Raw genomic sequence first — 27,529 nt, 5'->3', positions numbered from 1 at the left:
AGCGAAAAGTGCTATCCCATTGTAAACAAAATGTTATGGTACAATACATCCTGCTTAGAATTTTGCTCGTCTTTATCTGAAATTAATGAGTTATAAATGAAAGAACTAATACATAACTATATACTATGTTATTGTAATTTGTCAACTACGTCGAGTCTAGCTTTTACGTTTACCACAATGACACATTCTGCATATAGCATTTCACTCTTATTACAAGCAACATGTCAATAGCTCTTTTACTGAATCTAGTTGCTAAATTAATGTAAGGTTTTATTTCCTTCAATTGATTTTTTCTTTTTTTTTTTGTCTGTTTAGCCTCCGGGAATCACCGTCAGGTATTACTTCAGAGGATGAATGAGGATGATATGTATTAATGTAACTGAAGTGTAGTATTGTGCAGTCTCAGGTCGACCATTTCTGAGATGTGTGGTTAATTGAACCCCAGCCACCAAAGAACTACCGGAGGCTAAACAGGAAAGAGAGAGAGAGAGAGAGAGAGAGCCACCAAAGAACACCGATGTCTACGATCTATCATTCAAAGTCATATAAGAGTAACTGCTTTTACTAGGATTTGAACTTTGGCACTCTCAACTTCGAAATAAGCTGATTTGCGAAGACGCGTTCAACACTAGACCAACCCGGTGGGTTCCTTCAATTGATTTAAATCTATGTAACTTAACATTATATTATTTTGATACCGAGGGTAGATGTAGTTTTCACTAAAATATTACGGCTAAATAATACTTCTCTTAAATACTGTTATAACTGACTCTTAAAAACTGACGAGTTATAAAAAATAAATAACATGCAAATTTCATAGATTCTTTTATAAATAGAATAACTACATCGCAATTACATCGTCACCGAGATAATTATAAAATAATTAGTTTTAATGACGCTCACAGTGGTTGTTTTTCGGTTTCTTCCCACCACTTTTTATCATTAAACTTATGTGATATTTATTTTAATAATAATTTTATTATTAATAATAATAATTTATTATTATTTTTTAAATTAATTAAATGAATTTATTAAAAAAATGTAACAAATAAGTGTCAATAAATAATTAATAAATAGCATATTTATAAAAGGTATATTATAATATGAAAGTGAAGTTTATTGTACTTACAAAAGCCAATTGGTGACTTACTGTACAGGCCAAAGGACGGCAATGTCTTCCAGAATGGACTGGAACGGATTCCTACCCTGTTCTTTTACTTTACGGCGCAAGAGAAATTCGCATAAATAGCTATCTAACAAATTTTTGCTGTATCATTTTTATGACAAAGCTTATTTTTTGCTATTCCCTACAACCTTTCAAAAGTCTGAGTATGCGCCCCAGTAATTGGATCGATAAAATTTTGAGAGCCCTTAACATACACAGTACATAATTACAGAGATACAGTTCGTAGCCCGTTACAGGCCGGTCACCGATCTGAAACAATTAAGGAATCCTGTGCGATGAAATTGAATATTATTGGCAGTACAAATCCGCGCGTCGGTCACAACAACAAACATAAAACATTCGCGTGTTTCGCATCAGATCCCAAGATAGATCCAAAAACCTATTGCTTTCGAGGTTCTCTGCCGATGTCGTATTTTTTTTTAACGAACATAGATTCATCAGTTTCGACAGTTATTCTTTGACTACCAATAAAACGGTTGTTATTTAATAGTTTATTCTCACGTATCTCCCGCAAATAATCGCTATAGTCGACAAATGTAATGCGGTTAATTTCTAGTTCACGTTCAAAGAATTTAACTGATAACATTTCAAAACTCCACGAATATACAGTATAAATAACAATATTTTGTCCGAGCTTAGTTTGAAACCTTGCAACCATGTATTCGGACGCAGTTGAATGTCGGCGTTCCTTTTTGTTACAATCGGCCATCGTTCTCGGTTATCTGAAATCTTCAAAACCATTTTGTGTTCGCGATTACATTATTTATTTGCTGGCAAAATACCTTAATTTTGGAAGATACGAAAACAGGAATTTTTTTCACGAGTTATTTCGTACAAACGAAATGTATTACCGCGAAGATCCATTGTGGAGGAAAAACGCGAATACGATAACAATAGAAACCTAACTTACACGCTATCACTGGATAAGTAAAAACAAATAAAAAGTAATAATAGGTTGTCAAGCATCAACATGTTCGTGAAATGAACAAGTAGAAACATGCAGTATAAACAAGTAGAAACAGGCGCATCACGAAATATGTCACTCTCTAAATATAATTATCATATTTTCTCTCTCTCTCTCTTTGTAATATATGTGTCTTTAATTCCTACAAAATTATAGTATTCTAAAAGTACTGAAACTCATTAATTCATTAATAACAACTGGCGGGAGCAAAATCTCATGCGAGTGCAATTACTCTTTCTTACGTTAATTAGAACTATCAAAAACAACACTCAAGCGCGGACAACCGTACACAGAAATATATACAAAACTCCAGAAGGTCCTGGATACCACATCTATTTTCGGAATTCAGTAGAATTGATTTCTCACTCCAAAACACGTAATTTTTTTCTTTGTGGTGGTAGTAACAAAATTATAAGTATGTAGTACTTATGAATACAACATTCGTTTCTTATTTACCGTCACCAAACAAGATGATTACTTACTGTTACAGAACAACTGCAGCTATGCCAAGAAAAAAGAAGCCAAGAAAAATTGTATATTTTTTCGGCATGTTTGACTTTATAGCAGAGGTTTTAGGTCATCTCTACCACTGAATGCGGCTTCTAATGACATCTATTTCATTATTTTCTTCGTTCCGCTGTAGATTTACAAAATAGATAGCCAAACTTATATACATTAAAGGATAATGATTAATTTTCCTTTCTTTTTTTTTAATAAAAAAACAATAGTATATTCGTTTTGATAAACTAAATAAGATAGTCCGTTATTACTTAGATGATAGAGAGGCTGGTGATGATAACCTTTAAAAAAACTGCAAACTCCCACCACAACATCGGCGCTTTCTAAAAAGCAAAACGACAAAAACGTAAATATGCCATATCATGTTTCAATCATTCGTTTGATTTTTTCTAATATTATTTAACCGGTATCTTCAGTACGAAATTTATCCCGCTGTCCGAAAGTCTTCCAAAACTGCAGAGTTTACTTATGTATTACACTAACCACAAACCGACCTAGATTATTCCTGATTTACATGGTGGTTAATGAATATGACGACGTATAAATTTAAATGCAATAGACTCTAGGCAATAAATTAAGTTCTTGTTATTGTAGTCTGATGTAAACAACAAGCGTTAGTGATTAAGAATACAGAATTTCTTGGGTAGAAAATAGCATTAGATGCCGAGTTTAAGCCTCTGCAACACGTTTAATAGCTGTGAGGGCAACTATTCCACGTGCGAGTACAAAAAAAAAGCACAAAGATGTGGGAAAAACCTAACCGAAGGCAAAAGCTGAGAATAAAAACATGTGAGTTATGAATGATAATAAAACAGTTGACCCCAAGATTAGGCGAGAACAATGAGAATAAACGCCTTATACAATACGTTTAACAAATTTTATTAACTTATACATATAGGGGGATTACAAAGCCCGACTTTATCCGAAAGTTAATTCAGCCATTAGGCTTATTAAACCAACGTACAAGAAAATAAATTCATTAGTCGGTCTATACGCAGCCTATACTGGTCACCAAGGATCCACTGGTCCTTAGGTCCAGACATCTTCAGCATAGAAGATCTACCAGTATCCACAAACGACGACATAAGTGTTGTATTTTTTATGAATATTTCATTGTTGTATAAAATCGAATTAGGTTAAAAAGTTGTGAAAAAAGAGCTTTTATTTAGTTTTTCTGAAGGGTCTATTTATTTTTATAAAGAAACTTAACCGATCAAGTTTTATGTTTTTTTTATTGTCATTGATAATTTTCCAGACAACTTATTTGAGATATTGATTATAGGCGAGCTCGTAAAATAAACCTATCTTTAGAGCTTTGATTCAGGAGGCATTACGTTAGCTTCACAAAATCCAAATCGTTTCGAAATCCAAAATCCAAATTGTTTGAAAATTTTGCAGTTTTTATAAGTTTGTCATAGTGTATCAAACGGATCTGGCGAATCATAGACCAAAAAAATTTATACTTTTCCGTTTTTTACAATTTTTATGAAGATGTGATCTTAGTAACTGCAACTCGTACAGATTATTTGACACGCTGCGCTGTGTCGGGTTCGTAAAGAAATAAGTGTTAGAAATTAAAGTTATGATAAACAGATTTTCTTTTATTAAAATGTCTTATTAAAAAGTGGTTGTGAGACGGGAAGGGAGCGCAAAGTTGTCAAATTCTTTTCAAAAAATTCTGCTTTTGAAAATTGGATGCAATTGGTATAGATTGTGCAGTCAAATACGTATATATATATATATATATATATAGATATATTTATTTATACGCTAGATTTTACCGTTCATATTTATCAGTTATTAAAAATAGTAATCTATCAACGTCAAGTTGAAAAGAAAAATAGATTTTGGTTGCTGTTATTATATTGCATGTTATTATCGTTTCAGATATGATAGTCCTTAATATAATTCTAAACGAATTAATTGCATACAATTAAAATTATCAAGTAAATTATATATGACAAAAACTGCGTAAATAGCTATAGAATAATAACATTAAAAAACGCTAAAATCACGTGAAATGCTATTTTATTCTGGATTTCTTTTCTTTTCTTTTTCATTTTAATTTTATTGTTATTCTTATTGGTTATGAAATCATATATTTAAAAGACGTCATTTATTAAAATGTAACTATAAAAGGCACACAAATTAAAAATTATCTACTTGTAAGTTTGTTTTTTTTTTTATAAGAAATCATGCGGTTTTATGGGTGATTTGCTAACATCAGTCTCTATTCTGCTCCTAAACGATTCTCCACTACAGTATATCTGCCGTTCGGTAAACTTTTAAACTCAAATTAGGGTAGATTCAAGTCATTATGACGTTTAAATAAAAGTTTTCACTCGCTTTAGTGCATCATGTACTTTAGTCAGCTTTAAGAGTTATGCATTTCTACTTCTTACCTTACAGAATTCGTTGTTTTTCTGTTGCGTTTAATTTATTAAACTTAAGTTGATAAAAAAGAATATTGTTTATATTAATCAATAAACGATAAATATAATTAAAAAAAGAAGAGTTTAACATACTGAACAGATACTGAAAAAGAATTAAAGAATATAGAACGAGCTGCTCGAAGGAATAAAAAAGAATAATTAAACCTTGATTTTTTTTTAATCTATGTTTAGATTTAAACTGTTTGAATAAAATCTGTAGGGATTACAGTTAATTACGCATGAAATGTACCCCCTTAAAAATAACAATCTATCTATAGTTTAAGTATTTAAAAAAATATTTTTTTCCTCATGATCAGCTTCTATACCGCCAACAATACAAAAAAAAAATCAGTACTTGTCGGTTATCTAAACACCACGCTGTTTGTTGTGTATTGTAGTTTTATCTGTATTATTATTTATTTTGCAGTACCATTTTGTATTTAGTTTAAATACACCTTTTATATTAATAAGTTGTGTATAATTTGTGTATTTAATGTTAATTAACCTCGAGATATATATGGCTGATACAGAGAGTAGCGAGGGAAGCGAGCGTTAGGTTAGGTTATCTTGATATCGTACGAAGTTCAGTACATGAAATTGTTAAGTTACCTCTCTTTTTCTGTTTAGCCTCCAGACCACCGTAAGGATTTCTTCAGAGGATGAATAAGGATGATATATATGAATGCAAATGAGGTGTCTTGTACAGTCTCAGGTCGACCATTCCCCTGAGATTCGTGGTTAATTGAAACCAGACTACCAAAGAACACAGGTATCCACAATCTAGTATTCAAATCCCTATACAAGTAATTGTCTTTTCTAGGATTTGAACCTTAGAACTCTCGACTTTGAATTCAGCTGATTTGTGATGACGAGTTTACTACTAAACCAACCCGGTAATCATTAGTTACCTGGCCTAACCTAACCTTAACCTAACTTGATCTTTTTTCTTTTGTTTAGCCTCCGGAACCACGTAAGGTATTACTTCAGAGGATGATATGTATGAATGTAAATGAAGTGCAGACTTATACAGTCTCAGATCAAACATTCCTAAGATGTGTGGTTAATTGAAACTCAACCACCAAAGAACATCGGTATCCATGATCTAGTATTCAAAACCTAAACCTAACTAACCTTATGTAATTAATCTAAGATTCAGTTTTTTTAGGTTATATATCTGTTGTATTGCCAATTTTGACAGAAAAAAGTAAAAAACACGTGGCGTCCAGATAACCGACAAGTATTAAAAAAAAACTATTATGTCCCTCATTAGAGGTAGAACTTTCCTTCCATTTAAAGATGTGATTTAATAACACTATAATTGTGTCTACTTAGTTTCCTCATTTTTATTAACACCGAAAAAAGTGGTTTTGAAGGAAAGGGAAAGTTCTATTAACACTACTGGGAGTCTCTACCAGTTGTAAGAGTAGTCTATAATCAATTAGAGTTCTACGCAGTGAAACAGCAGAGAAAAAAGTACATCTCTAATGTATCCTACACTTATGTTGAAGCGGCATACCTTTTACTAACAGACGATCTAGATTCTCAGATTTTAATTGAATCCTTTTCTTTGTAATCCTTTTTAAATAAACCCTAAACCCATTATGAAATATAATTATGTACATAACATAGTAATGTTGTTAAAATAAAAAAATAGTTCATTGTAAAAAAAAAAAAAAAAAAAAAGTAACCGATATTTATTAGGAGCCGAAATATCACATTTTAGAAATATATCTCTCATATTAAAACCAACTTTCGGAAAAATTGTCTAAATATTTCAACAACGAACCAAACTTCGATTTAGACCAGCGTTTCTCAACCCGGGGGGCTTCGTGAAATTAGCCTACAACTGTACACGTAAACACTAGTGAAATCACTTTATGAGAAAAATATCATTTGTTGTAAACATTTTACATAAACTTATAAGTACACTTGTAAAGAAAATTAATTAATGAGATGGTTGCGTTTGTTTTTCATCTAAACGTTTCTCTGTACCTGGATCTGCGTTAGAAACACATAAACGCAAACTGTTTTCAAGTGATAAAAGATAATTCCTATATTTGATTTTTAGCGCAAGCGTAGACGATAAACCCTTTTCACAGAGATAACGTTTTATCGGCAGACATTTCGATGAGCTGGTCGTGAATCTCAATCAGTAACTTAGCAGCTACAACAACGTTTTCATTAAATCGTTTCAGTACCCATCTCTTCCAGAAATCATTTTTATCTTTCGGGATATACTCCACCAACTGATTTTTAGCTCACGCAAATGCAATCTTGTTTTTTTACTAATTGATTCACTTTCTAATTGATTTCACTTGTAGAAGGCTCACTTTGTTTTTTAAAAATTTATCCATTTTTCATAAGAATCTAATTTTAAAAAAAGCAGTTATACCGTTTGACTGCAAACTAAAAAAAAAACTCAATTATTATTATATTCAATGCAACTACGCTTTTAAAACTTAAATAAATAGACCAGAGGCACGCTTCGAATTCGAAACTAAACTGACGTTCTGCAATCCCTTACGCCTCTTTTATACTGCTGAGAGCACGACGTGTTCAAACGTACCATATGCATATTCAAACATGACGCTGTCGTAGCGAATATTATGCAAGCAGACCGAATTACAAGGAGCACGTACACAACAAATTGGAACCTGTAAATTGCTCATGTTTAAACACTTCATACACGCATGTTCATACCCGACACTATTAAAGCTAAATAGTTTTAACTAGATTTCAATAGGTTTGGGTGGGGTTACGAAATATTTATTATGTTTTTTTTTTTACTTTTGGTGATCGTGGGGGTAAAAAAATGAGGTTCACTGATATAGACATAATTAATCATTATTTCCCTCAAGTTATTCGTAAATATCATGACTCAAATACAATGTATCTCTGTCCTATACGAATTTTTTTGAAGATTGTGTACAAACCTTTTCTTCCGAGAGAATATTATACCATTAACTTAGTTTTATGTTGTTTTTTTTAATTCAAACTTTTCTTTGTTTTATGTAATTGTATGTTTACTTTTTTCCATGGAGTAACTCTACCCTGGGGAGATGAGGAATCACATATAAGTAACTAACACAATTTGCAAATTTTTGTGTTAGAAGCCGCTTCCTTACACGAAAACAAAAATATTTAATGTCATTACTAAATCGAGACTTTTACATTGCTGTGGGTCACATAAACTATTTTTATTAATGAATTGTATTTTATACTTTTATTAGGAAAAGATTAGACAGAGGAAAACGGACTGTTTTGATAATCTGAATAAGAAAATATATATATAAATTTAATATACCGACTATTACGATGGCAACAAATCGATATTTGAAAAAGAAGAATCTTTTAACAAAACTGTTTCATTAATTGCTGGGGAGAAGAATCTACTGCAACAAGACTGCACACATAGGCCCTAATTTTGACTTGATGTTTAGGAAACAAAGTTCCGGCAAGTCTTTTCACGAGAAAATTACTGTATACCTCACGTACAACAAATACATATATTACAGTTTTATTTAAAAGAATTGATCACATAGTTTCATTCATTTGTTAATAATGGTTGTTTTCCATACCTATTCAACATATTTTCATAACCAGCTTAATAAAACAAACATTAAAATGTTTTTATTATTATTATCTTTATAAAAGTAATAATTTATAAGATAAAGTAACATTTACTTTAAAAATAACTGATAACCGGAAAACCAATCAAAAAAATACTCAAATTGAGCAAAGAAGAGAAAAGATTAAAATATAAATAGGCAGTATTTTTAGATTTCTTTGTACGTTCTTTACAGACATAAATTAAAAAAGGATACTTTCTCGAGTTTTTCAAAAAATCTCAGTAATGAAATGAAATATCATAGGTTAACAGAACCTACGAGACTGATCGGAGAATAAAATAATTCCACTTGTAATGTTTTACCATAATTATGAAACGTCTTATTTTCAAATTTATCGGTAAAGATATAATGAATCTAGTAGACCTATAACGTGAGGAGAAAATTGTCTATTTTTTTTAATCTTATATACTTAGAAAAATTCGGTTGAAAACCACCTATTTCCAGTCAGTGCGAGCGTTCTACTAGACAGATCGGACTGATATTTTTTTATTCTGCTCGGAATGGCCAACAAACAAATAGTCTTCAAGCGTCATCGGACCCCGAAATTGAGTCTCCTTTGAGAAATCCTCAAAAAACCCCTCATTTATTACTTAATTGAGAAAATTTCCTAGGTTATTACTCATAGGAAAATCACTTTAAAGGTCTGTCGATGCTTGATTACATATCTCCGAGCCGAATAAAAAAAATAAAAAATCAGCATGATCCGTTCAGTAGAAGTCTGGACGGACTAGAAGTAGATTTTGAGCACATATTTTATCTACGATAGGAAAGGAAACAGAAAAACAAGGGGGTTGGGGGGAGACGTATTATAAATGGAATAGGTTTTTAGCGCATTTTTTAAATACACAAAATTATTTTGTAGAAATAACGCTGCAGAGCAGCAAGGGGCTCTAGTATTTTCATAAAATATGTTACATTATATTAACAATACAAAATATATGCAGTGGTTAGTACAGATGAGAAAAAACGTTCAAATAAGCCCTAAAGCTATCTGGCCTGATTATTAAATCTATATAGGAATTTGAAGCTAAAAACCGACAAAACAATTGAAATAACTTTATTTACGGTTCGTAAATCACTTGCCAGATGTTATTTTTTAACTGCTGTATTGATAACAGTTTTTCCGATGTCTTTAACAAAAGCTAGTTAATTCAACATTTCCTGAAATTATAAGATATACGCCGTAAAGTTCTATCAGACGGTAAGAAGTTTTAAATATTGTAATAAAAAAAATCTTGAAAATTTCCATAAAAAGAAGAAAAGGAATTTAAACAAAATTAAAAGAAGAAAAAATTTAGCAGTTCTCACTCAAACAGATGATAAGCCAGTTTTAAAAAAAAACATATTTTCAAATTTCTTGCAGAATATATACCACTAGGCTTTTAAAACAAACGTTAAAAAGTCTTCAGTTAGATAAAATACAGCTATTTAATAAAGGAAATGATAAAATTTTATTCAAGTAGTGGATCAGCTAACTAGAATCTATCTGAATTTTACGTGGAAGCATATGATTTTTAATCACCGATGAAAAAAATGAATTTGCAGTCCATCTGAAAGTGTCAGGATACTCACCCGAGTGAAGCTAAATTGAAATACTAGTTTAAAAGGTAAAATAAAAAGCGAAATAGCCCTGCAATTGGCTGATAGTTTGAGAATTCTGTCGGAAACAACTTCCCAAAAGAATCGTTCAAATTATAATTTAAAAGTATAAAAAAAAATCGTGGAATGTTTATTTTTTGTTCCATTCCATCAGTTTTTGTGTAATAATTATAATTAACGATTATATAAATTTTTAATTCCATATTAAAATAATAAAATCATGAAAGAAAAAAATCTCAAAAAAAGGAATTTTTTTAATGCATTCGATCAGTTTTCTACAACAAACAAAATTTTACGTGTTGCAGAAAAAGAACATTATTTCATTATACCATAATAAATGCTATAAAACTTATGATTAAAAATATTTTCATCAATAATTACATTTACGACAAATTTAATTATTTTAACAACAATTTACCAAATATTTTAAACGGTAAGATTGGAGACAAAATAAACAGTTTACCATCGAGTAACTAATTATCGAATCACTCAACTTTTAGATGCAATAATTGAATTCTTATTTAACTGTGTGACGGGTGACACCCTCCAGTTGAAACCACATCTCATTCAAATCAAAATTCTCCAAGTTTGCAAACAAAAAAATCACGAATCGTAGCTCGATAGCGTTCACCATTTACTGTAACAGCATGACCTTGTTCATTTTCGAAAAAAATGCCCCAATGATACCCTCAACTCACAATCCACACCAAACAGTGATATTTTTCGAATATAATGCTCGCTGTTGAATCACTTGTGGATTGGAATCATCCCAAATACGGCAATTTTGTTTGTATACAAAGCCATCAAACTAAAAATGAACCTCATCTGAAAAGATGACTTTTTTTGGTGAAAATTGGGATTCAAGTCGAGCTGCTCCAATTATTAGCAAACCTTCTACGTAAAGAATTATCCCGTGGCTTTAATACTTGTGTCAGTTGAATTTTATACGGATGTAGACCAAGATCTTGGCATAAAATTCGCCATTTTGTTGTTGAAGAAAGGCTTAATTCTTGTGAACGATGTAAAAACGATAAATTTCGATTTTCACTAACACTTGCACATATACAGCAATATTCTCTTGACGCTTTACATTTCTTTTGTGAATTGGTGTTTTCAACATCAGTAGAGAAGATTTTTTCGAAGTTTTTAACCAATTGTGCTTTTGTTTGTCCGATTATGTTCACCATAAATATCGTGAAGCTCACGATACGTAGCTGTAACCGATTCCATATTTCGATAACAAATTTTTATGATTTGTAAACGTTGTTGAAGCGTTTAACGTTCAATGATGATTTGTCATTAATTACTGTAAACAAATGACGCTTGAAAAATTTTAACGACAAACTAACGTCGGCGCCACAATGTCAATTTTTTGCGCTCAATTTGTAAAACCTCTTATATATATATATATAAAAGATTAAAAAAATTGTACCGATCATCACTGAACATATAATAAACAAAACGAATGTGCAATAAGATACCGTAATAAAAAAAAGCAGAAAAAAGATCGGATGAAGCTTTGCACAAGTTTTTTTTAAAAGATGAAAAAAAATTAGTAAAAAAATCTGATGTGAACACTACATGACTTCCTTGTACGCCTATTAAATTAAATACACACATTTTTTTTTTAAATTAAAAGTACATAAAATTTTATTTCATTAATAACTTCCGATATTTTTTTTCTTTTTTTATTGTTGTAATTTTTTTTTACAATCAGAGGTTAACAATTATTAATAAATTAGTATATTTAAATTAGAAAAAAAAAGTCGGAAATGTAGTCGGATTCGAACTGATGTGCCTTCTCCTTGTAAAATCCAAACAGTTCATTAATTAAAATGTTATTTGGCTATAACTCTGGAACCAATGAAAATAAGTACCACTTATGATATTTCACTGAAAAGCTCTCAATGAGGAATTATTATTGCAGTTAAGAAAAAGCCATAATCCAATTTTTGGGGGATTTTGAGCTTTTTTGGACACTTTTGGTCCAGTCGATTGTAATCAGAAGGAGAGGTGCACAACTAGATGTTACAACAGTCCTAAATCCAAAATTTCAACATTCTACGACTAATCGTTTTTGAGTTATACGAGATACACACGTACAGACTTCACAACGAAACTAGTCAAAATGGATTCAGGGATGGTCAAAATGGATATTTCCGTTGAAATCTGAAAACCAAAATTTTTTGCGATCACAATACTTCCTTTACTTCGTACAAAGAAGTAAAAAGAACGTTAACTGTATTTAAATACCATGGGAACCAAACTTTTCTTATTTTTTCCCAAACAAACCGAAAAAGTACCGCTTTTTGAAAAAAAAGTTACATAGTCTGTACTCTTTTAAAGCATGCAAGCTTTTTTTTTACTGAATAAAAATGATCGTTCTTCTTTATTCATTTCTTACCCCGATTTTCCATGGATAAAATGTTAAAACTAAAGTTTTCTTCAGCTTACATTAAAAGCTATTTGTTATTATTATTTATTGGTATTTATTCTGCTTAATATTAATATTACAATTCTGTTTAATCTTGGGTTTTTTTACGAGACTTTGAGATTTATAAAATTATGATATAAAGTATCCGGATAACTGAATAATTAAAACCACAGAATAATATATTTTGACTGTAAACATTAATAAAGTCTATTAAATAATATATACTTTCTTGCCTTATAATTATATAACTGAGAAAATTATTATTTTTTTTAAAAACAACTTTTTCATATTAAACTTGTATAAACTAGAAAATTTGTGAACAGTATAACTCGTTGATTCCATACTACACCAATTTAATAAATTGAGCTCTACAACCGGACAGAATTAATGAGGTGAAAATTATAATAGATTTCAAAATGCAATTGTAATTTGATTACGGAAAGTTTATTAAGTACCGCAAATAATACTAATGTACTAGAAAATTCTAAGCACTGTTTTAAAGAATAACGTATATCTGAGGTGAAAACTATAAGTAATTCGAAAGTTTAAGTATTTAATAATGTAGTTAGGAAAGAACGATGCTACACAGCAATAATATAAAAACGATCTGAGGAACAAAATTTTGGGTTAAAAATGGAGTAAAACATTAAAAAGTAACCTATCTAACGTGTAGCCGTTTAGAGATAAAGTGGAAATGGTCCGTGACGTCATGATACAGTAGATCGCGTCAGGTGTGGAGGGAATACTACGCGGATTACTACGCTTGGCGATGGAATCTTTTCCTCGAGGGCATCTTTGCATCACCTCCTTTCAAGGTAAAAGAGCCGCCATTTTGAAACAGAAAATTTTATGAAAAATATCGTTATTTCGTTTCACCTAATAGCTAAGGATCTTATTGCAAATTGTCCCCAAAAAAAAAAGAAAAAGCTTTTCCCCGTAACCGCATCACAAACATTCAAACCACGAAATGCCAAAAGGTCGAAAGGAATTAAGAGTATAAACCTCGTTTTGCTCGGTAAAAAGTTATTGTTTAAACAAATGCAAAGCTAAGACTATTAATATATTTATAAACTAATAAATAACCTTCGCGAGAGCAGATATCATCATCAATTTTAAGAATTACAGCCATTAAGATGGCTATTTCATTTAATTAATTATTGAAAAACGCTTTCATAAAAGAAGATAATAATAAGGCATTTGTAGGAAATTGGTTCACGGTTATTTAAAATCTAATACAATTGTTACATACTAGATATAATTGATACATAATACTAGATTTTGGATTTTTGCAAACTATTTTTAGATAAAACTATGCACATCAACTTAGCCTCAGTTAATTTTTTAATTTTAATTTTAAAATAACTCATTTAAAGAAATCTTAGTAAATATTTTTACTTTTATTTTTAGAATTGATTTAAATGAAATGACAAATGTTAGTATAAATTGCTAAAACTTTACAAAAATTGTACAATAAAATACACATTCATTTTTCTAAGGGTTGAAAATAAACAATTTTAATCTCTATGACAGAATAGTTGTAGCACTGTAAAAAGCAAACTGTTTCATTTAAAGTAACTCCTAATAAGACCTTTTAATCTTAAAAAGAAGATTCCATATCGCAAAAATGTGTACTTTGTAAGTGCATATTTTCTGTTTAGCCTCCGGAACCACTTTAAGGAATTACTTCAGAGGATGATATGTATGAATGTAGATTAAGTGCAGTCTTGTACAGTCTCAGGTCGACCGTTCCTGAGATGTGTCTAACCCTCGAGAGGGGAATATGGTTATTTTAAAAACTACTTCCCCTCTTTAGATTGAAATAGAGTTTAAAAAATGTTACACCACTTGTTTCCATACAAGTAATTATTTCTAAATATCTATGTAAATTTTAATTCAACTCGTATTTTTTTTTTTACATTAAAAGTTTAGCAATTTTTTTTACTGCAGGGAGATAATTCATTGTGAATTACGTATTGTTTGCAATTCTTACAGATATCTCCTTGATAAAATCAAACAACTATAAATTAGATAAAATGAACTGAAACAAAATAAATGAGGTCAAAAACTTGTTACGCAAGATAAATATATACATTTATATATTTTAATTTACTCCAAAAAAATACAATGATCATGAACTGGATACATCAATTTACTCATATTAGTAATATTGTAGGGCTGATTAACCTTCGTTGATGACTAAGTCAATCTACAACATGACAGGCCTCTATTGCTTTCTTTTATGGCAGGTGCACTGGATAATGATACAGAACGATACTAATTATAGCATATAATAATTACAAAAATATTGTAGATATTGATAATTATAAGTATTAGGATTAGTCAGTATAAAAATTATAAAATGATCAATAAAACTTTTCTAATTTGTAAATGGGCTTATATTTTTACTATTAAAAATGAATAAAAGATCATGCATAACTATAAAAATAATTACATGGAATTGACTTTTTACAACAATACCTGAAAAATTTGCTTTTATTCATATACTACAGCAAAAATAAATGTTAAATAAAACATTAAAAATTATCTTAAATAATAAGATCAATTTGAAATTTTTGTCTGTCATGTTTTTATTCTTAAAAATGTCATTTTATGCACCGATTAAGATTCTGGAGAGAGTTAAAAATTACAGTTATCTATACAGAGTTGAAGGACTTGAAAAGGGGTGCATCAACTTTTTCATCCCTTAAAATATGAATAATACAAGTTTTATGAGCTATTATGGTAACTGCCTCATAACTATTGACTATAGAATATCTTCTTAGAATTAACTGTATCAGATGAAAAACCAATTTAGTTTCAGAAAGATCATGGGTTCAAGAAAGGTCATTTTGGTCCTCTGAATAATTTTATAACAGAGTTAAATATAACAGTGCGATGTGATGTTTACATTTCTGGAAAAAGCATTTGAGAATATAAAGAAGAAAAAAATATTTATTATTTTAAACAAAATTGGGTTGAAATACAGGGAGAGGAGAACGGTTACAAGTACTTACAATATGAACCAGAATCAGGTTAAAGAAACAGAAGATGAAGACAAACTTCATCTCACTGATGACAAGGATGTAGTCTGTCTCTGTTACTTTTCAATTCATAGACTTCAAAAATTAATCGATTTAAATGAGTTGAAAAGTCATTACCGACTTATACTGCAGCTTTTCAAAAACATACTCGTATATAGAAGAAGTGGCAAAGAAATTAAACAGAAAAGTTCAGAGTTGAGTAAACTATAGAACAGAAAAAATTAATTTTGTCATTCACTTATGAAACTGTTCTTTGGGCAAAACTGCAGTTAGAAGAAATACTGAGTGCCATGGATATATTGCATGTTTACTTCAGTCTGAAAATAAAATTAGAGTTAAACAGAGGTAATGAAATATGACAGAAAGGAGGATAATAAGGAATTAAATATTAAAGTAGGTGAACAAAATAAATTAAAACGGGAGAAATTTGTTATTTAAATAGTAAGATTACAAAGTATAGATGAAGCAATCAACATCAGCAAAAGATGAAGCAAACATCAAAGCAGACTGGTAAAAACAAAAAGTGCTTTCAGGCAGAAAATAAATCTGACAATGTCAAATGCACATTAGAAAGAAATCTTTTTAAATATTTATCAGGAAAACAGAAAGGAAAAGAATAGAAGGCTTTTGAAATTTGATGTTACAGCATGTTGGTAATTATGCGGAAGTCTAAAATTCAAAATGAAGAGAAGAAAATAGAGACTAAGGTAGACTATTGTAGAGACAAACAAGTTTGATAGATCATGTATTAAAACATCCAGGTTTAGTTAATCTGACAATAAGCACCTGATCATCCATCCTCACAATAGTTAAGCATATCAATTGTGGTGTGTTTACTATTCGTAATGTTTTGAAAGCATGATTGTTATCTACTGTGGATATTAGGAGATCTAAATAATTCATGTTTAAATTCTGCAGTCATAACCTGAGTTTTGATGTGCAGATATATTTTTAATAACTACAATGAGAAATGTGTGATACTAACACTGTCTTTGTGTAGCAGTATAATATCTAAGATGTAGAGATGCCAGTATAGTATTTTGTTTTTTAATTGAACATTTGGCATACACTGTTTATATTCAATGTTATAAATATATTACTTCAAAAAAGCATCATTCTGCAACACTAATTAAGAAGGAAAAGAAGAACAACATATCCGTTAACGATATTCTAGAAGCATACTACACTGTAATTTACAAAGTGGTAATTTAAACATACATTTTTTTTAAGTTGCATACAATTTTTTAAAAATATATAGTAACTAAATGGTTTAGCAAAGAATTTTCTATTTTCTTATGAATGTTCATGTAAGAAACAAATAAAATTTTTATTTTAATAATTTCCAGCGAAATAAATATATCTCCTTTAAAATGCATATTTGACTACACCTATGAGAACGGTTATAATTTTCTCGTTTGCTGCTACTTTCTGCCATGGAAAATTTTCAAGTAGAAAGGAATAGTTTTGCAGAAATCTGGATTCACACAAAAAACTGATTCTAATGAAATTCTGATAAAATAATTCAGACCAAATAACCATTACATCGTTTGTGAAATTCATAAAATATTTCTTTAATAACTCTTCAGTTTAAAATACATACATAAAAAATAGCTTAATTCAATCAAGCTAGAATGTACACTGTGAAATCTGGTGAGTGACTCAAGGGTCCAAGGTCCGTCTGACCCTTATATCTACATATTAATATACAAATATACTAGGCGCTGTTCAAAAGCAAGGGCCAATGAATTATAAATAGCAATTGGCAACGCTGACTTGTTCGCGCATGTAGCTTTAAGTGGTCTGCTAGGCATGTAACCGCCATATTGCTGTCAGTTCGTTGTTGTTTGCCTTTGTGAGATAGTGTGTTAAAATGAGTCCAATAATAACAAATCCCGCCGGTTGTGAAATTCGATCAGCTATTTTAAACGCAAGAGGACATAATGCTGCTGAAATTCACCGTCAATTGTGAGAAACGTATAGGCCTACCGCAATGAGCGAAAGAAAAGTGAGGCAATCGCGTCATGTGTTTAAGGAAAGCCGTTCAAATGTACACGACGAACAGAGAAGTAGCATGACTAGTGTCCGGATTGACGATCTCGTTGAATGTGTGAATGCAATAGAGAGAGAAAATCGTCGCTTTCTGATTTCCAAGATACGAGCAATTTTTCTCTAGAATTTCCAGACGTTTCAAAGAAACATTGTTGAGAATTGTGGCTGACATTCGAGGCTACGGTGAACTTTGTGCTCGATGAGTATCGAAAACCACGAGGGAAACGAGTTTTTTCCCGTATCGTCACTGGTGACGAACGTGGATTACGTGCGTCGATTCTGTACAGTCTATGCAGTGGCGTCATTCTGGTTTACCTAAACCGAAAATATTCAAACAAGCCTAGTCTAGAAGGAAAATCATGGCAACTGTATTCTGGGACCAAAGGATGTGCTTTTGATTGATTTCATGGAACATCCATTACACCACAAGTCTATCGTGAAACACTTTCTAAACTGCGTTGTGCTATTCAAAACCGAAGACCGGGAATGATGAGATCAGGAACTGTTCTCTTCCCTATAATGCACGACTGCACGCCCAATAGAAACGATTCAAAATTTCTTATAAAAGATTTTTTATCGTTCCCCTTACAGTCCTGTTCTCGTGCCCCGTGACCACCATCTATCACCTCAAAAACTCGCTTGCGTCTCAACGATTTGAGAAAAGTGAACAGTTGAACATCTCGTTGCAAAAACTGGCTACGATCCCAGGCGGCGAAATTTTATACAGCGAGTTTGAAGAAGTTTTTTTCACGATGTCAAATGTTTGTTACGAAATGGTAATTATATAGAAAAATAAAGTAAATATGTAAATATTTGAAACCCTTAATAAATTTTTCATTTTGTTACCGATCGGCCTTTACGAACCGCGCCTCATTTTTTTAAGGAGCTCAAAATTTATAATTCTGAATTGTTTATAAGAGCATAGACTTTAATTCGATTATTAATTATTGGTAATTTGAATTCGGTTTAATTTATAGGTTAAAATATCTTTTGTCCATACAAATTCATATCTTTTAAATGGAAAGTTTAAAAATTAAACGGCCAATTCGTAATAGCCATTTTCTGAAATTTCTATATTAAATTTTTGTACAACATTAATAAGGATTTATTAATACTGTAACATAAATCTTTACTTCTGTACTTGCTTATCTTTTTTTTTAAGTAAAATTGTAATATGGGTGTAATTGTTTCTTTGAAATTTAATAATTAATAATTGTAAATTGTTAATTAATTTAGTAATTATTAATTTAATAATTTGTTCTTTGAAATTTTTCACAATAATGTAATCAGTAATACAGATTTTATTATCACGCGACTGGTACAACCTGTTTGTTGAAAAAAATATAATTTGTTAGAAGACCTTTTGATAATTCCGGTAAACATCACTAGGAAGCTGAGAAAGTCATAGTTTCGTTTATGCTGTTATTTTTCCTTTTGCAAAGTTTTATACTTAAAAAAACGGAAAATTTCGGATAGGAAACATAATTTTCCATCTCGAATTTAATTTCCGAGATAAAAAAACAAGTTGAAAGTTAACGAAGTATCTTCAAAATGATCTAATAGCCAATCCCCCTTGCTTTTTTTAAATTATAATCTATTAGCAAAATAAATTTTTCAAAATTTCCACTTAAAAAGAATGTTTGTGCCAAGTTTATCTTTTTATTTAAAATTATTCTTTCGTTTCTTATTGCGAAAATTCATCGTAAGCAATTAATGATAATAATAGAATAAATTAAAAAATGGGTTCATTAAGAGAGGTTGAAGCCCCCGTTTGAAATTTTAAAAAAATATTCCTACAAAAATGTTAAAAGATTTATTCTCTCTCTCTTACTTAAATTTTTTTTTATCGTTATTATTTTCTTTTAGATGTTCATTCATTCTTTTTAAATGAATAAATGCTAAACCTACTCTTTCCAAAAAATTATCAGATATTTAGACTTACACGGACTACTTTACACAAAATTTTTGAACTTTGACGATCGTTTTCGACTGTGCTAGGCAGAACGAAAACACAAAATGAAGGTTCTTTTGATTTTAATTTTTTTTTTCTAATGGTGTTTTTAAAATCTGTCAATTTTTACTACATTAGCGTCGTAAGTAAATGCAGTGTGGGATTTATTATTTAATAAATATCGAAAGAAGATTAGTAAAAATTTGTTAGATTTTTATGAATTAAAAATTACTTATCAGCAAATATATATATATACATATTTTACGCGATTAGTATATCACTTGTAGATGCATTCGGACTGGTGGGGAGTACTTGTATGTAGGATACAATGAATAACTGTAAATAGCCAATCATAACGAGTGTTATGAGTTTAAAGAAGCCCCCGGCGTCTACTATAAGTTATTCAAGATTTGTATAAATGAAGAAATTAATAAAATATATCGTAAATACTGCATTAGTTTAAGATAATCATCACGTTTCATCAGTTAATAATCCGTCGGGTTTTAAACTTTCTAGAAATAACATCGTTCGTTATTATTGTAACCATTAGTACCGCTATGTTATTCGATATACTGTACTATAATACGCACGAACAAAATTTATTCTATTCCGTTGCTTCCGTTGGGGATATAAGAAGCAGAAAGAAGATTATTTATCTAACAATGATAATTACCCCCACTCGCCGATTCACACGACGTTCTATTTACCCATAATAATGGGATTCCGAGCAGGGTTAATGGCATTCTTTAAAGTGTTGCGAATCTTTATTCATTCAGCTAAATAAGGTATTTATTTCATTTAAATGCATATTTACGATTAACTTTTATTTACCGTAAACATAATTAAATATAAAAATTCACACTAATAAATTTCCTATTATTACTACTATATCAAAAGCACATTTATTTATTTTTAAAAAAAGTTTATCATTTTTTTATAAGTTTAATTATTTTAAGGTGTATATAAATATTTTTTAAATAAATAAAATATCTTATTACTGATAAATGTTTTATTACAATAATGGGATTCCGAGCAGGGTTAATGGCATTCTTTAAAGTGTTGCGAATCTTTATTCATTCACTAAATAAGGTATTTATTTCATTTAAATGCATATTTACGATTAACTTTTATTTACCGTAAACATAATTAAATATAAAAATTCACACTAATAAATTTCCTATTATTACTACTATATCAAAAGCACATTTATTTATTTTTAAAAAAAGTTTATCATTTTTTTATAAGTTTAATTATTTTAAGGTGTATATAAATATTTTTTTAAATAAATAAAATATCTTATTACTGATAAATGTTTTATTACAATAATGGGATTCCGAGCAGGGTTAATGGCATTCTTTAAAGTGTTGCGAATCTTTATTCATTCACTAAATAAGGTATTTATTTCATTTAAATGCATATTTACGATTAACTTTTATTTACCGTAAACATAATTAAATATAAAAATTCACACTAATAAATTTCCAATTATTACTACTATATCAAAAGCACATTTATTTATTTTTAAAAAAAGTTTATCATTTTTTTATAAGTTTAATTATTTTAAGGTGTATATAAATATTTTTTTAAATAAATAAAATATTTTATTACTGATATATGATTACTATAAAATTCTGTTCAAAAATTCTGATTTATGTAATAATCAAAATGATTTAACGTTTAACTGGTCCTGGGTTCGACCGCTGATAAAAAGATCTAGTAACCTTTTAAACCATATCATCATAAAAATAAATGTTATATAACTTTTTTTTCTTAATTACGTAAGTTAGTTTTTATTTATGTTGCGAAACAAAAAAAAAATACTAAGAGAAAACGATATTATGTTTAAAATGTTTTGTTGAAAAAATTAATCTTACCTTAGAATAAAATAACTCTTTGTAATAAACATAAAATTCGATTTTTTTTATTTCGATTATAATCGTATCTACAGCTGATTTTGTAACTTTTATGACGCACAAAAGATGAAGCACGTGTTTGAAATGTCCATCTTAAAAAAAAAAATGAAAATATTTTTAGATTTTGTAATAATTATTTCTGCATAAAATACATTTTTATTATCGTATTTTAATTAATATTTATCACAGAAACGATTACGATAAAGCACGGTTATTTTAATCTATATTTAAAAATGAAAATTTAAAAAATGCATCTAAAGCTATAATTTGAAAGTTCAGATAATCGCGATTATTCTGTATTTTGTGTTTGTTACTTTTATATTTCTTGAACTGTTTTTCACATTTAATCGAATTTATATATAATATTAATAATTACAAATCAAATCTTAAAAAGAGAACAAAGAGCTTCCAATATATTTTTAATAGGGCCGATAATGTAAAAAGAAAATACCACAGAACGATTATTTTTATGAAAAAATTAGTAAATTATAGAAAAAAAGTTCGTCAAGAAAATAAAACTGTAATTCTAAAAAAAACCTTTAAAATGATGATCACATATTCAAAAATTAACAGGAGATCCAGTTTGAAGTACTATCAGCTGGAAATAGCAAATAACTGTTAAAGTTTCATTCAAAGTTAGTCTAATAAATAATTGAGACTTTTAATCTGACATTGCGCTCAAATTTTTCAATAAAAATACATTTTATTCAGATTAAAACATTAACATACATTATACTGATCGCAACAGAACGGATTAGGTTTTCTATTCCACGGATAACAAAAGTAAACCCTCAACTGGTTACAAGTAACGGTCTAGGAAAACACTTGGGCAACCTTGATCAAAGCAGTATTGCAAAGTACAAAATTAATAAATACAATAAAGAAGGGATGGATGCTGTACCACGACGGTGTACCTCCACGGTTCTTTTTCAGTCAGAATCTTTGGCGAGAATGTTCATCCCCTTATCATCCTTATCCACTAGCAGACTTTCCACGTTTAAAAAACTAAAATCTAATCTGAAAGGCCATCATTTCCAAACGGCAGTGTAAATTAAAGACAATCCCTGCCAGACCAATCCGCTATTCTACCTACAGTCCTGGGTTTCCCAGGACCTGTTAAAACTTTGCAAAAGTAGCCAGGAGCGATGAATTAAACTGTATAAATAATTTGAAGGAGATAATCTATAATTTTTTTGAAGGGCATATGCCAGAAAACTGTAAGTTTAAATAAATGTTACTTATAATACTTTAAATGTATTTTACATCCATTTTTACAATTCTCTTCCTGGGTTTTGACAAGAATGATATGACAGGTTTTAATGACTGGATGCATATTGTGATATTAATCTGCTGGAGAATGCCAGCAAAATGATAAACAGATGGTTTATTTATTAATCAATGTACATTTTTAAGGAAAAAGAAAGCGGCAGGGAGCTGAGAAATCAGATTTGTAATATAATTTGAAATAATATTCTTTTACTTTGTTCATTTTTATCATAAAATCATCTTAACATACACAAATTACATAGAAAATAGTATTGCTCATCTTTTTAGTCCTGTAAAATCTTAATATAAATCAACCATAAAATATATTTCGGAAAATCATTTTCGAAAAATCTGATTTTGTTAAAAGTCATGATTTCTTTTTGTTTTAACCGTGATACTACTGAACCAGCCATCAGAAAAGAATTGTTTTTATAACAGACATTCCTAGTATTGCACAAACAATAATGGTTATTATTAAATATGAAATTTTTTACGCTAATAGCAATAAAGAAACTTAAATATTATAATTTAAGCTTATATGCATTTTTAATATAAAATATTTAAACAATTTTTGTCTAATTTCTCATACAACTTTTTTGGAGTAGACACTGATGAAATATTTGCTGCAAAAAAGAGAGCACAGAGTGGAGAATATTAAGGAAATACTGCTTTATTTGAAATGAAAGGCATCCCTCTTAATTGGCTTTTTTATCCAGTTATAAAATGTCTGATGTTATAACACAAATAGTTTTATTAATATTGAAGTTCATCAACTGAACATCTGTCAGCAAGCAGTATTCTAAAAATCAAACTCTACGATACAACGTTTAAGTATAACAACCTTAAATAACTCCAGAGTAAATCAATAATAAAAATTTAACATCGATAATCAGCTACTACATTTTCTGGACCATTAAAAACATACAACAATCTAACCTTTACTAAATAACTATATAAATGCACTTATACAAAATATCAAAAATGTATCACACAAAAAAAAACCTTAAAAGTTAAGACGACATGATACTAATAACAACACAAATGTAATCAATAAAACAAAACTGAGGTAAGCAAAAATACACACTCTGATTTTTATATGAAATAATATGAAATCAAAGTTATGTCCACAAAAATTTCTATCAATAAACATTAGATATCGTATTGAAATCAAAACATTAAATTCATTTAATAGAAACTGTGTTTATAAAACAATTATAAATCAGCTAATTTTACCATTACAAATCTGTACAGATTCAAATTATTTTACATTTAATTATTTGGTTACTATAGTTATATTAACAAATTATAATGTTTGGTTATTATTTAATAATTAAAAAATGAAGTACTAACAATGGGTTCTTTACTAAAATAACATAATGATAAATAGTTTTACAACATACGTATCATGTCAATAATATATATAATAATTACAATTCATATCATAAATACCTATAAAATATACCTTTTGATTAGGTATTTAGACATCCATATGATTTACAATAAGAAAATAAACTCTGAACATGAAATGACTGTAAAAAAAAACTTGATGTCTTTCATAACAATGTAGTAAACATACTGGAAACTGAAAATAATATAAAAGAATAAATGGCCTGGGCATCAACTTAAAAGAAAAAAGACAACAAACTTAAATATAAAGACTTAAATTGAAAATCAATAGTTCCAATCGCACAATGAACAGCAAATCATACAATATAGATTCACAATACTATGATTGACAAACATTTAAATTATGTAAACAAAAAAAAAATTAGAAGATTATCAAATTTTAAAATACTTTGTAAAACTAAACAAAAGTTATTAATAAAGATTAAACCAAAAGCAATAAAGTAAGAGTTTATCAAACAGTATTATTTAAAGCAAGACTATATCTCAGGTGCAAAGCTGTTAATTGAATATAATATAAATATCATATCAAAAATTATAACTGTATCCATGTTTTTAAAGGTTATTTAACTACCACTTTCAGTAACTTTGCTTGACTTATTGGATTGATCTAGTATCTGACAGACATTTTTGATTTGTTGTTGCTTATTTGATGATTATGAATATAAATATTGATGTATTTTAGGTGATATATTGTTGTTAAAATACAGATGAACATAAATTATTCAGTGCATTTTAGGGATTAATAAAAAATAAACAAAGCAATGTAGTACAGATTTTTTTTCAAAAATTAGTGAAAACTAGATACTCATGATCTTGAATGAATACACCAGTGCAGTGTAACAACAGGGAGAGATTGTAAGTTAAGCAATGGCTACCGTGCAGGAAAAAGCAATGTGCATACTACAGTTTCAAGAAAGCAGATCTGTTATTACTGCTCAAAGACATTTTCATTTAGATTACGGTCATGATCCTCCTAATTAAACTTATTAAACATTGATATCAGCCATTTAAGGATACAGGATGTGTAGTACATAAAAAAATTACTGGCAAACTTTCTGGAAGTTGTGTATCGAGTAAGAAAAACTTTTCAGGGAACTCCGGGTAAATCGATCTGTACAAGTTTAAAACTGAGAATACCACCATCAACAACTGTGAAGGTTCTACACAACCGCCTAAAAATGCATGCATACAAAATTCAGTCAGTGCATACAATTGAAGATGACATAAACCATGTCATTACAATTTTTCCATGGACATTCTTGATAAAATGAATGAAGATAACACATTTTTTTTTTTTTAAATTAGTCTTCTCTGACGAAACTGCCTTCCATGTTTCTGGTCATCTTAACCATCATAATTGTTGGATTTGAGGTAATGAGAACCTTCGTGCCATTTGACAAATGCAACGTGATAGCCAAGAAATTAACATTTGGTGTGTGAGAACTGCTTATGAAGTGATCGGACCATTCTTCTTCACCGAGCAAACGGTTACTAGCACTAGTTATCTTTACATGTTACAGTATGCAGTACCACAAACTGAATATCGGCCACCCAAAATTTACTTTCAACAAGATGGCACACCATCACACTGGGGTTTACATGTTGGGAACTACTTACATGAACAATTCCTCAACATTGGAATAGCCATGATGGACCAATTCCCTAGTTACCTCGATTCCCTGATGTTACGTCACTCTATTTATTTTTCTTTGGGGGTTTGTCAAACACAGGGTGTACGCAATGAAGGTTGACAACATCAATTAATTAAAAAGGATTGAATGTGTAATTATTGAAATAATTTCAGATATTCTTCAATATGTGTGACTGAAATTGAATATCATCTAAACATTTTACGCACCACAAAAGGTGCTCGTGATTTTTGTTTGAAGTTAATAAATGTTGTAAAAGTGTTGAGTGGATACTCAGTCCGTGGGATTATGGTGTTTAGTGCTCTAAGTTTTTCCTTGCTTTTGGTTGGTTATTTGGACTTTTTAGTGACGAGTCTATTGGTTATGGTTAATTAGATAATGGACTTACGCGAATTATAAATCTAGTTTAATAATTAGTTCATTTTAAGTAAGACTAAATTAATAATTTATAAACAAATGACTGCATGAGAAGCAAAATAAGCTGATAATTACTAAATTAGTAATAACATTGTAACTAGTCAAGTTTCTTAACGGCTTTGACTGCACAGGCATTATTGATTATGCTATTTCTTTAGCATATAACTTAATATTTCTAACAAATTTTATTTCCCCATTGAAGCAGTGATTATAATGCATTGATTCATAACTGAAAGTGGTACATTTATTTGTTGCTTTACATTATCTCTTCCAGTTTTTCTTATGTCTGTCAAGCATGTATCTTAAGGCACAAAACACATACCAGTCAGTTTCTTTCTCTTACAGTAATGATACTCATTACACAAACCAGGTGGTGAACAGAGTTAAGTCACTTTTAGGGCTGAATATCACCTGCATTTTGGTGGCCTTGATGTGCCGATAAATAACCACATATTTGGATCAGTGAAAAAGGTGACTAAAAAGTACTTCACTCCTCACTTTCTCTAATAAGCTTGGCATGGGATCTTTTTATTCTTGAAGAACATTTGGCTACATATAAGGATAGCGACTTACAGCTCAAGACATATCTTTGACAATCATTAAGGTCAGGGTACTTAACACAGTAATTTTAAAACTGTATTATCAGTATGACTGCTGATAAAGCATTATATATCACAAAAGCGATTCAACAAAAAATACACAATGGTATTCAACCCTGTAATTCAGTTGCATTCAGTTTATAATCTATTTATCAATTTATCCATACATATATAGACTTATTTTATACAAAAGGATTTGTACTAGCTACAGAAGTAAAAACGTTCATTATTGTAAGAAATAAAAACGTTGATTGTAACATATAATCGTTTAAATAAATCATAATAAAAGGACCCCTTTTAATTGTACAGTTGCCAGTTCACAATTTATGAAGTCTGGTATATACAAAGAACATATATCCAACAAATTTGGTGGTAATAACAGTTATCACCACAAACTAACAATTATGCAGATTAATAGCATTTCAGCTTAAAAATTAAAAGAAAATATGAACAAAACATTCAGTAAACAATATT

At 29.5% G+C, this 27,529-nt stretch overlaps 2 protein-coding genes across 10 annotated transcripts in view; one reads left to right on the top strand and one right to left on the bottom strand.

Annotated features, from left to right (window-relative positions):
* The window catches only part of LOC142323634 (uncharacterized), a 101,777-nt gene that overhangs the window by 37,582 nt on the left and 36,666 nt on the right, over positions 1-27,529 (bottom strand). For 5 of the 7 annotated variants that reach the window (XM_075363557.1, XM_075363560.1, XM_075363559.1 and 2 more), the window contains exons 5-6: positions 21,679-21,809; positions 12,103-12,498 (exon numbers count right to left, since the gene is read on the bottom strand). In XM_075363557.1, coding sequence (XP_075219672.1) covers positions 12,412-12,498; positions 21,679-21,809 — 218 coding nt within the window. In that variant the 3' untranslated portion in view covers positions 12,103-12,411. Of the gene's footprint in view, positions 1-12,102; positions 12,499-14,898; positions 15,015-21,678; positions 21,810-27,529 lie in introns of those variants that run through there. The other 2 variants (XM_075363562.1, XM_075363563.1) reach the window with 2 other exon arrangements.
* LOC142323633 (cysteine dioxygenase type 1) overlaps positions 20,303-27,529 on the top strand; it is a 45,016-nt gene continuing 37,789 nt past the window's right edge. Inside the window, exon 1 of one of the 3 annotated variants that reach the window (XM_075363555.1) lies at positions 20,303-20,589. The gene's annotated coding sequence lies outside the window, so the exon portion shown is untranslated. Of the gene's footprint in view, positions 20,590-21,075; positions 21,199-27,529 lie in introns of those variants that run through there. The other 2 variants (XM_075363553.1, XM_075363554.1) reach the window with 2 other exon arrangements.

This window comes from Lycorma delicatula, chromosome 4, assembly GCF_047948215.1.
Source record: "Lycorma delicatula isolate Av1 chromosome 4, ASM4794821v1, whole genome shotgun sequence".
Lineage (NCBI taxonomy): Eukaryota > Metazoa > Arthropoda > Insecta > Hemiptera > Fulgoridae > Lycorma > Lycorma delicatula.
This window is presented reverse-complemented; position numbering and strand designations above follow the sequence as displayed.